This window comes from Gymnoscopelus microlampas, assembly GCF_963454915.1.
Source record: "Gymnoscopelus microlampas genome assembly, chromosome: 16".
NCBI classification, from domain to species: Eukaryota; Metazoa; Chordata; class Actinopteri; order Myctophiformes; family Myctophidae; genus Gymnoscopelus; species Gymnoscopelus microlampas.
This window is the reverse complement of record NC_139953.1, coordinates 14159107-14171682: the sequence shown is the minus strand read 5'-3', so window position 1 is coordinate 14171682 and position 12576 is coordinate 14159107. Positions and strand designations below refer to the sequence as shown.

General features: G+C 44.8%; 1 protein-coding gene across 1 annotated transcript in view; it reads left to right on the top strand.

Moving 5' to 3' along the window:
* The window catches only part of atad2b (ATPase family AAA domain containing 2B), a 117391-nt gene that overhangs the window by 83613 nt on the left and 21202 nt on the right, over window positions 1-12576 (top strand). The window contains exons 25-26 of the mRNA XM_084083035.1: window positions 2704-3645; window positions 6314-6444. Coding sequence (XP_083939161.1) covers window positions 2704-3645; window positions 6314-6444 — 1073 coding nt within the window. The remainder of the gene's footprint in view (window positions 1-2703; window positions 3646-6313; window positions 6445-12576) is intronic.

Sequence of the window (12576 nt, the reverse complement as noted above, 5' to 3'; positions counted from 1 at the left end):
GCTTACGTTTAACCTGTTTGTAGTGATTTGGTAGGGATTGGAGTTGAAGAATTCCAGGAATATTCAAAGTGGGAACTTTACATTGGAATTAACCGATGTAAACCGATTAATGTGAAATTACAGGAAATAATATGTTTTCCCAAGCTGTATTTACCATGGCATATGCGGATAGAATCAAGTTAATTCATTTGTGAAATAAATCAAATACATACAATGTGCCATGTGGTGACTTAGCAAGGTAGCAAGTTAACTAATGGAGAAAAGTACTTTTCAAATTTGTGCCGGTACTGTTGTGAGCTTGTAGATCTGCTATTTTCACAATATTTATCTGTGGAACCGAGTCAAACTAAATGTATTGCCTCAACTCAACTACAATTTCAAGTGCTTGTCAGGGTGGGGGGTCCCCAGTTCAAATATGATTATTTTGGTGGGTCACGACCTGAAATGTTTGGGAACCCCTGTAGCCTAAAGTTTAGTCTACTATCTGCTCGTTAACTTAAGTATAATAAATATAACATATGTTCACCAAAGTAATATAATCAAAACTCTCCTGAAAGAATCTTTGGCTCAGGCAGTGACTTTAGCAGTAGTGTGGGCTGCACAAGTGATGGGAGAATGCATTTTACTGAATTCCTATTTAATGTGATTGCAATTAAATTAAATGGGCATACCTGTACGTTTAACTAAACGATGCCATAAGATTTTTATATTGAAATTGTGCACATTTCCCAAATTCTGATATATATTGTTTTGGTTAAACAAAGGTTTGTTTAGTTAAAAATCTAAGCTCTATATTCTGATAATAATCATTGCTGTATATGTGTTCAGTAACAGGGGTTTCCCTATCTCTCCAGATTTTTAATAAACAAAATATTTATATATTTTTTTCAGGTGGGTCATCCAATCAGGAGAGAGTACTCATTTATCAGCTTCAATTTGATGATAGGTGTCACAGTTCCTATTTTGTCTGCTCATTTCTTTGTTTCATCCCTAACTCACGTTTATCCTGTATAAGTTCTCTCTCCTGATAGGAAAAATTGGTATCCCGGCCCGAGACCCCCGTCACTGAACAAACACTATAGCAATGAAGACTATCAGAATGTACAGCGATTTAACACTTATTTCAACAACAACAACAAAATCACTTCTTGCACCTTTAACTTCCCTTTGCAACCCTTGTGGGGAAGGAGAAATCCATGGATGGACGGTCTATTTATATCCTTGCAGCATACAAAATTATCATGCAGTGTCAAATGCTGCCTGATGTGAACCAATGGCTGGGGTTAAGCTTTGAAGCTCCTTTTTCAAGCCCAGACCAAAGGTTCTCTGTGGGGTTACAGTGAGCTCACTGACGGGTCAGAGCAATTCCACTCATTGTCAGGTTCAAACGCCCGGCTGTCCAGGAAGCTGACATGTTGCGCTCTATATCTCTATCACTCCTTGCCTGCCTGCCTCCGTCTCTTTTGCCCAATCTTACTCGCTCTCTCTCTCACTCACTCACTCACTCACTCACTCACTCACTCACTCACACTTAGTTGCCCTGGTTCACACCCCAATGGCTTGTTTCACAGCGTTGAGCTTTCTCGCCAGCTTTCTTGTGACACTTACTGCACTTTCTCAAAAGCAGGCTCCGCTCTCCTTCCAAACAGCCCCCCTCCCTCCCAGCCCACATCGCAAAATCCTCCGTGGCTGTCGTTGTTGTTCTTGGATGCCATCTAGGCTCTGCCTGCTTGCTGCCACTCCCTCCCACTTTCTCTGCATTACCCTCTTCCTGTGCCCTTTGATCATGTCCAAAAGGCCCCGCGTGAAATGCAATCAACAATTCACAACAACAACCCCCTCCCTCCTCCCTGAAACAGTAAGAAGAAAATAGAAGATGGCAGTTCTAGTGATCGGGGTGGTTTCGTTGTTATAGGGTTCTAAACACAAGCACCCCCACACACACACGCCTTTGGGAGAGAGAGAGAGAGAGAGAACAGCGAGAAAATCCGTTTTTGGAGCTGTGATTTATGGCTTGCATCTGGGGAAGCTTCCAATTGTTTGAAATTAAAGGTTTGAGTACTTTCTCAATACTCTCTCTCCCCCCCCCCACCCGTGTGTCCTGCCTCACCTCTACCTGCCAATTACACACAACCTGTCCTCATAGTAGACCATCAGCCCTCCCTGCCTCAAGAATGTGACACACGAGCACACAATTCACAATCAGGAATTCACAGAGGATACAGAGTAATCACTATGAAGTAGACATTTGATTTTAGCTCTGTGGTTAGCTGTGTGTGTGGTGTGTGGTGTGTGCATGCGTGCGTGGGTGTGTGCATGTGCGTGCGTGTGTGCGCACGTGCGAACAATAGAGGGAGGAAGCGGTTGTTATGCTCAACTCAATTGCTAGTTGTTGAGTTTTCCCTGTCAAGTATATCCAGTTAATTTATGGTTAACGGAGGACTGCACGGACTGAAAATTGTTATGTTTGAAAAGTGTGTTTGAATTCTATTGGCTTTGTTATAATGCTATTATTAGCAACACGCTGTCTTTTGGAAATGGAAATCATCGTCCGGAACACCCTGTAATTAGTGTAATCTCACTGCATTATTCAGCCACTGTTTTTAGAATATTTTGTGCATATCTGTGAATTAATCTCTCTCTCTCTCTCTCTCTCTCTTCCACCCTCCCTTTCTCCCCCTGCCTACCTCCACCTAATTCCAGATCAGCTAAAGCGCAAGGTTCGCCGACGGCCGTCTTGGGGGCGGGGCATTATCCGGAAGAAGAAGAGCTACAAGAAGGGGACGGGGACAGAGGAGGAAGAGGAGGAGCCGGCTGAGGAGGCGGAGCCTGCTGGGCCCAGCGACTCGTGTCTCACGCAGGACGAGGAGTCCTCTTGCGACACCCCGGGACCTCAGCCCAACGGCCACCACCCACACATCCCCTCCACGGAGGAGGAGGAGAGCTCCAATGAGCCCCCGGTAGTCGTGGTCCCGGCGGAGACCAAGAAGGACCTGCTGGACGTACCCACACCTAAGGATGAGGAGCCCCCTCCCATCATCGATCGACCCACACCCAACGACACCAATCAATCCACGTCCGAGTCCCATGAACCCGCGCCCCACGCTGATCCACCCACGCTTAAAGCCGAAGAGCCCACTCCCAACTCCGATCAACCCACACCCAAAACCGACGTACCCACATCCAAAACCGATCTACCCGCCCCCAACACCGACCAATCCGCGCCCAGTACTCATCAACCCACGCCCAACACCGATCGTTCCATATCCAAGGAAGAGGAGGCTGAGGGTAGAGAGAAGCAGACTGAGTCACATCCTCAGTCAAAGTCTGAAGAGAGGGCCAGGCCCCAGCAGGCTGACTCCGGGCCAGTGGCAGAGGTGCCACAGCCTAAGGGCGCAGGGGACCAGCTAGCCTCCGAGGTGCTGTGTGTGAATGGCGATGTGTCCATGGACAGCCTGGACTCCCAGAGCCCCAGGAAGAGCTGCGAATCTGGGGAGCAGACCCCGCGCGGGGCGGTCGAGAGCTCAGCCATGGCACCGCAGGAGGAGCGCACAGATACACAAGAGAGCGGAGCATCTCAGGAGGGCCCTCCCCGTGATGGGAGTACTGGACCAGAGACATTAGAGGAAGAGGAAGAAAAAGAAGGTATTGGTTTTGATTTATAGATTTGTGGGGTTCGCAATCTGCGCATAATTTGTGTAGACGGGACATTACTTCTGAACATTTTTGCTTCTGTGTGCGATTGTTGTTGTTGTTTTTCTTTTGAATTCAACTTAAATTGAACATTGAACTTATACTACATGCTCCCTGTTGTTTCCGACCACCACAGTTGTCGTGGAAAGGGTGTAGACAACCACAAAGAATACAAACCCCTGGCGGCTGCCCACCCACAAACACAGCCAGTTGTATTTTTTGGAGCACCCCAGTCAAGCCGCAGGCACCGTAGTAAAATTGAATCCCAGTCTCCTCAGTCCCACTCTTCACGATGGTGGGCGACTACTTGACCCCTGCAGCCCCTGAACACCCAAATCAAATACCATTTTAAATGAACTGCCACTAGCAACCTTTCATGTCTAAACTTTGTATGGAAAACAATGCAAAACATTTTTGTGGAGGTGGCCATAACCTTTGAGTCTCTGAAGCCGAGGGCGACCACAACACTCTGCATGCAGATCCATTTGATTATGCATAAATCGACCTTTGTACCACACTACTACAAAATATTGGATCTGGGATTCACAGTACATTAGTTCAACATGAGCATTGAAATGCCCCCTGAAGCTTTTTGGAACACAAAAGATTCCAGACAACAGTGCTGAAACACCCCCAGGATGAGATATTTGTCTTCATGTGCAAATCAGCTCTGTCAATGACAGATTTGTATGGAGAAAGAAAACTGTATTCATGAATATCCAATGACGGCAGATTGAAAATCAGGAAACGGCTGCTCTCTTCTCTAATATAACCATTGCATTTTTCATAGGACCTTATAGCGAATTCATAGGTTACCCATATGATGATTTTGTTCAGCTTTGGATCCATCAAAATCATGGATGATAGACTCATCAAGAGCATTTATTTAATATAGTTTAATAACAGAAAGTGTAATAACATACCTGGTTTCTTTGCTGTTTTGTCCAGCTATATTGTGACTTCCAGGTGGGCTTTCACTTCCAGTTCTTTGACACTTCTCATACAACGATTGTGGGATATTGTCATAGTGTAAGTTGACTTGACAAGTCTATCCATCGACTTGAGAAACTTTTGAAAGTGGTTGGACGCTCCAGTGTCTGCAGAGCGATTCCTCTGGGACTCTGTGATTTTTCATCGCCTATGGTCTTCACTCACACTGGAGAAATGCAATCAAAGCCTGATTTAACAAAATCACTGTGAGTGTTTCCAATAACCGGGGATATCTCAAAACGAAAATTTTACTCATAAAGAAAAGAATAAATAGGACAGATACTGGAGCCCACCCTTTTGTAACAATGATGAGTCATATTGCTGATTGTCACGCTTCACTCTTAATTTAGATTTGGGTTCTGCATTTAAAATAGAGTGGCGCTCGTGAATAATGCAACACATACAGTAGCTTACAGAATAGGAAATGGTATCCCACGGCTTAGCAGTCACTATATTTCAGTAGCGATGCTCCCTAAGGCTTAGAATTGGTGTGTACCTTTGTAGAATACCCAACCAAACCCTTTGAGATGTATCCTTAAAAAAAAGAAAAAAGTTTGTTACGCCTTCCGTAAAACACTTGCTAGGTTGGATGACTTCTTTGTTTCTGACTGGCCATATTTCCCCCACTCTCTAATTGCATTGAACCGTTTTGCTCTTGATTTAGAGGGGTGCACTTCCAGAGTCTCTGGGACAACCCTTGTGGGTTTGTGTTTGATTAAGGGTCTGTGGTCTCGCTGGAGATTAACAGAGGCCAGCTGGTGGCCTAAGGTATAAATGCTGTTAGAATAAGGAGTAGCTATCACAGACCAGAGAGCACAAACAGTAAGTACAGGCTGCTGAAACAACAGGCGTCGGGGCTTTCTTTTATTTCCCTCTCTAATTACAATCTGGGCCAGGCTTTAGTTCCCGTCCAATCTTTTGTTCTGCAGTACAATTATGAATGATGGGAGAGATGCCAATGCTGGGATACAGCACTCTCAGTAGCTCAGAGTAGCTTCAAATAAACCTCTGCTCATGGAGATGGTGCATTCATCTCAGAAACATGGCAGGTACAGTATGGTTCAGGAGATAGTCAGGCTTGATAGTTATAATAATAATAATTATTATATACATTTTATTTGATGTTTGTTTTCGACGTGCGATACCGTCGTGCGTCAAAGTATAAACCGAGCTTATTGAGGCATGAAAAGCACCACAACTCGCTGAGTTCTCAACTGATTTACACACGGTTTGGTTTGTATGATACAGGATTAAGAATGCTGGTCTTTATACCAAAATGCTTTAATATAGCCTAATTTATAAAACAAAATCACTTTTTTTTTTTTTTGCAGTGAATGGATATGAATCATATAATACAGCAGTATTTTATTATTAGCCTATAAGTACAAAAAGGTGTAGTACTTATTACTTAATCATAATGTTTTGCTCATGCCATAACTTATGTCTGTCTTTCACAAAATGAATAACCACTACTATAGGGCAGGGCCTATCAAAATAAACTAGTGTGATAGCAATATAGAACATGTTATTGTTGGCTTAATTTTTGGTGTAGCACTACCTGGGGAAAGATCCACCAGCCGCCACTGATCTTTATTTCCTTCTGTCCTTCTTTCCATCCACTTCTACCTAGGAGGGTCCAAAGCGAGGAAATGCAGAAAGAGCCAATCAGAGCAGACAAGGGGGTCAGCTGACAAGACTGACGAGGAGCCACAACAAGCCACTCCTCCTCCCCCACTCATCGTTGACCACCAGCGACTCTCGGTAAAGTATTTTAGGCCTGTCATACAGTATGTGGTTACACTTTGAATTACTGCACACTAATTTGCATAATTAACTTATAGGTTTTCTAAGTAGTAATTTTGAAGTCTTTAGACTTGAGCATGAATCAGCATATCGTCATTCTGCTCTTTGGGCAGTTTGTCTTCATGACAAAGTTAATGCGGTGTGTCCGGAAAGAAAATAATATAAAATCATAATGACTTGTATACTTCAGTTATTTAGTTGAGTTGAATCAGGTGCATGTTTTTTTTGTTATTGTTTTTTAAACCAGAATTTTGTAATGACAAGTTCCGGGTTTGTGCATTCATTTTGTGACCGTGAGATGGAGACTCGCATTTGGAGCAGCCTTCTGTTGTTGACATTATTAGAGTTTTCCCACAGCACGGCTTAAAACAAATCTTCAAATACCTACGTTATTAAGCCCTCCCACAGCCACACTTCGACAGACTTGAGTACAGTTAAGAAACCATGACAAAAATCCAGGAATAGGCATGGTTTAAACTGCAAATTGGAAGAGCCCTTTATATAGGCACTGGGAACTCGTTCCCTGTTAGTAATAGCTTGTTTTCCTCTACCAAATTCACTGGGAAATCAGTCAATGCTGAGTGAATTATGGGCTTAATGGTAGAAACAGAACCAGCAACTGTAGTTACTACATTGACTATGGAAAAGGGAAGCTGTAATCTTGTAAGTGATTTAATATATTTCTGTTGCAAGTTGCAACTCATTGTATTGTGAATCATTGGTGTGGACTGGGCCCGCCCAGAATGTGTGTCGAAGTGTACCTGAACAAGACGCTTAAACACCTAACCGCTCCCCCTCGAGCGCCTCTGAGCAGCCATCAGCTAGCCTGGTAAACCCTCCCTCCGGAAATCTCATTTCCATTTGATTTCAGGAGTGAGTCTGGTCTGATCACCCATTCTGCAATATTGGCTGTGGGCTGGAGTTGGGCGGGAGTAATACCGTTGACTGACAACCCCTTCAGCCAATGATCGTTGTTCCCCTCCAGCCAATCAGCAGACCTCCAGACTAATGTGACGCAACGGGACTTTTGAGACAGCCATGCCCAAAATAGGTTGCCTTATTCGGATACATGCGTGGCACTGCCCGCCCCTGCTGGTTCTCTAAATTTGTATTTTTAAATAGGCTCTGTCATGATTAATTGACCACATATATGAAGTTAAACAACTAAATTCTATCCAAACGATATCTTAAAAGTAAATTCCGTGCCTCAAAAAAGAAGTTTGAGAGCGTTTTAAAACTGAAAGTAAAAAGTGTAACTGGCCAGAGAAACAATGGCGGATCGTTCCATTTTTGTCGGCTGCACTCGGTCCCATTCGGGCTCACTCGTACTCGCCACCTGATTGGCCAACTGTCGCTGTCAATCACAGAACGATGAGCGACGACACTGATAGGCTCGGTTAGTTGGTAATTCCACTAGAAACCCCCACAATGGGCGATCAGGCCAGACTCACTCCTGAAATCAAATGGAAATGAGATTTCCGGAGGGAGGGTTTACCAGGCTAGCCATCAGCTGGGTGAAGCAGAAACTGAATTTCTCATGGGATTAATAAAGGTCTACCGTAATCTTCTTGTATACGTGTCATGTCCCTTTAGTGGAATTAGATCAGTGATATTGTGTGATATCGCATAGCGAGCTACCATTCAACACTTCTTCAGTGAGCCGTTGTAGGTAACACAAGCTTTTTTTCTCCTTATCATTTTCCTCTCAGCATAACTGGCAAACGTCCCTCTCTTAATTCTAATCACAGGTGTCATGTAGTGGTAATCTCCAAGGCCCTCTGGAGGGCCACATTAATCCAGCCTTCTCTCTTCCAGCGATTCCACAGCCTCCTGGAGCCCAGGACAGACAAGTTCTGTAGAATTAGTCAGTATGGACTGTGAGAAACTCGGGCATCATTTTGAAATGGCCCCTGGCAGACAGCAGATGAGGGATGTGGGGGGTTTTAAGGTATGGAGACTCAATCATGGGCGACTGGCCTTAAGCCATCTCCGGCTCAAATATGGCAGCTCTGGGGCCGATGGCGCCACACTGCCCTTCTCAGATGGATAACTCTGGCTTTCCAGGCTTATATCCCTCGGCAGCATTGCACCCTATGGTTATGCCCCCTTCCCTCCTCCCCCTTTTCATCTCGCACACACTCAACGTACCCCCTATCCCTCCCTATATCCGAGCAGAGTTTCGGGAGCCAATTAAAGTGGCCGAGGCTTCCCACATCTCTCAATCAACAGGTGTTGTGTGTGGCCTCTTCCGAACATCTTAGGGACACGAGGACATGACTCAAACATGAGCTTCTTCTCCGCCCCACTAGGTCCACCATCTTGTCCTGAGATTGATTGACGGGGTTCAAGGCAAAGAGGGGTATATGTGAAGCAGCTCTCTGGCACTTGGCACAGTCACGCTAGGGTCCCACCTAATACCCCGAGTGTAAATTGGAGCCTTTGCCTCGATGCGCTCCCCTGATGCCACCCGTCCACCGATGAGGATTGTGCGTTTTGGTTTTGAGGTCCGCTCTCTGTAATGTAATTGGAAGAGAAAAGAAGAGAAAAAGTACTCTTCTGAAATGCGCTCACTTCTTTTGCTCCAAAGTGACATCCTGCTATCAAGTCATTATCTGGTGGCTTTTGCTACCGTCCCGGGGGGGTGATGAGGTGGTGGCGTTTGGCGTCTTGTCTTTCCCTTTGCGATTGCATCCCTCTGTATTGATTGACAGGCCTTGCTGTGGGCCTGATCCTTAGGCGAGGCGCACCGTGCCGATGCTTCTGAGTCCCGGCGCTCAACCCCGGCTGCCCCCAGTGGACCGCCACACACGGTGCTAATCTGAGGACTTAGGTGTTAGTAGGGGAGGAAGGGGAGATATCTTAAAGAAACAGATCGTGAAAAGAGGGGACTGTGAATAATTGCTTTTTCATCCCTGGCTTACGGAACAAATTGAATTTCCGGCGAACAGTATGAGAGTCTCCGTTTAAGCATACATTTGCTGGCTCGGTCGGGGGCTGGCGTGCTGCCTGATGTGTAATAGGGCCCAGGGTGAGTGGCGTGCAACCCCCGCCTCACTCTACACTCAGTCATATTCATTGATTTTAGAGGGCCCATTATTTTTTACTATAAACGTGATCGAAGGTGCTCCAAAGTCCCTTCTGGGAATTAAAACCTGTCTGGACACCGAGTTTGTGTGCAGACCCCAAATTGGAAGGAACTCAAGGAAGCCTTCGGAACGGAGATGGCATCATGTCAGTATTTTCATCCCATCTTTCAGAGCTACGCTAGTTATTTGTCCTGATTCACTTAGTTAAATCAAGTTCTGTTATTGCTGGGCTGACTAATGCCGCCTGGCGCTGTCTGGAACAAAATGAAATCCTTCAGCGTGAATAAACAGGTTTTGAGGCTTGTTTGCTTTCGCTGCTCTGAAAACCTCTCCGATTCTCAGCTGCCTCCTTTCATAAATAATCAGACACTTGTTCACAGATGGACTGGCAGAAGCAGGGCTGAAGATTGTAGACGAGAATCCGGTAACAAGGAATCCAATCTGGTCCAGCAAATTATTTTTCTTCCCCTCCATCGCACCAAGAACACACAGATTACCGTCTGCTGTGTGGTTTGCTTGCATGATTTCTTCACCCTGCAGACAAACACAGTCCTCCCTTCAGTCGCTGGCACCCTAGTAAGGAGTCCTTCGATTGATTTGGCTATTATAGCATGTCAAGATTTCCTATTTTGGAGACTCATGTCAACAGAAATGGCCCCATTTCAGTTTGTCATCTCCCCTCATTTTGAGCACTAATAACATTCGGGAGGGGGTGGCCCTCTGGTGAAGTATCCATTCCGCCCGTCTGTTGGGGAAGGGAACGGTTTAATGGCGGTGCTGGACCAGTGTTTGATTGTCAATAAAAATACATAACTTTTGAAGTGCTTCTTAGATTTTCATTCATCCCTGCTGATGGCCCTGACAGTGCAGCCATTTGCATGTAATTGCAGCCATGAGCTGCTCCGCTGTCTTTCTGCCTGAAAGGCATCCATCCTCACTAGCAGGGCCAGATGCGTCTACACGGATGGCACAACAGAGGCACGCCAGCCGCTCCTCATTTCCTCCTCAACACCACTCTGCATGAGTGACTCCCGCACTGTGCGTGTCAAAGCCTTTTTACCTTCAGTGTCTGCGTATCCATTTGAGTGGCAAAATGTGATTGTGCATGTTTATTATTTAAGCTCATTCTTTCTTTATACGACAAATAGATACAATGTGCACTATTTTTGAAAATGTGGGGACATTTTCGCCCCCAAAACATGGTCAAATTAGGGGCACCAGGTGGTTAAGCCATCTATTTAGACTTTATTTGACACAGACAGTGGATTTATTTCATTTAGATTTTTACCGCATGGCTCCTCAGAGGCAATCGGTGTAGAAGAGGGTTGGTCTGTCTGTCTGTGTGTACAGAGCTACTCACGCAAACCGCTGAACCAATCAGTGCTTGTGCACACTGCCATTAGAACACAGATTTTTATTTAATTCCTATGAATACATCAAGTCTGTGTGTGCGTGTGTCTCCAAACCGTTGACTTCACGGATTGGCGGAGCGTCACACAAATGCCGCTAAGCCAGTATAAATCCCTGATTGACCAACCCAACCCGTCGGCTTAACTGATTTGGCCGAACTTCGTGTAACGTTTGTCAATATTGGTGACAAGAGTGATGCAATGGAACAGAAAGTCGGCCAAAATGGTATGGAATCAATGGGTCTCTGATTTGGCTGATACCTTGCCCAAATAGATGATCTTGTATATCCAAATTTCTTCATATTTCAACTTTGTATATGTGTATATCAGAGGTCGCGTTAGTCCGGTAATTGCCTGTTTTGACAGTTTTTTTTATGGCCACGACCGGAAAATGTAATTCCCTCCAGACATCCTGACCGATTAAAAAACGCACGGTAATTTATTATTACCACCGTCTGTAAATCAGACACATTTCAGATGCGCCTCTCTGTAGCTGCTTCTCTCTCTCTCGCTCTCTCGCGAGCACGATCGCGTAGTGCACTGACGTCGGAGAACTTTCACAGCAGAATTTAATGAATCCCCTTATGCAAGATGAAGCTGTCATTATTTTCTATATCCTACTCCTTTACATACAAATCGTTTTCAGTCCCAAATATAATGCTTTAACTGTTATTATTGGCTCCTTTTACAAACCTGCTTGTCATTCACGCATAAAAAATGATTATGTCCGTTATTTTTCAGATGTCCGATAAATTGTATATACTGTATATGCACACTTTTGTAATTAACGCAAATCTCTGCATGCGTGTGAGTGAGTAAGTGTCACCCCCAGACTTTCTCGAGAAGCACCTGATTATATTTACTTTTTCAACAAGAAAATGTTTGAGACAGTAGAATTATATTTTGAGAATGTGATTGTTTATTTATTGATTTTTATCGGCTTTGTACAAACCCGGAGGTGCTCTGTCGGTCTGATCTCCTGGGATTAATGACTGATGGTTTCTTTACCTCTTTGGAGTCAGTTTTGCTGGTGTGGAGAACTGAGAACAAGGCGGTCATTTGTTCTGTTACCACACAGCAAGCCCAGTTCCAGGGCAGCAGCTCACTTCACTGTTTACCGCTGGACAACTGGGGTGCATAGGAGGTATTAGATGTAGAAATAATGAGGCAGACCAGTGCCTGTACAGCAGTTTTCCCAAACACAAGCCTAGGCTTTAGTAGGATTTACTGTGGTCCTTTGTGCTGTTCGCATCTCTGGATTTGACCTCCTCCTACACATCTTAGAGCTATTGTAGTTGTCTGTAAGTTAGAAAAGCTGCAGTACTGTATGTTGCAGGTTTACCGCTTAGGAGGTTTACCTTTTCAGGAGATTCCAGGGATGTAGCGATCATCATCCGAGGGGGTAACATTCATCTGCCCTAACACAGATCTCACTATGGTTGTTGTTAGTAGCCATGGGAACTGTAACCTTGGTACGTCAAGCTTGCATCAGATGCTCAAAGCTGGCCTTCCTCTTCTCTTGTCGTCTTTGTTGTGTTGTGTTGTGTTGAGAATAGGGCTTCCTATAATGTTCCACACCACACAAACACCAATTC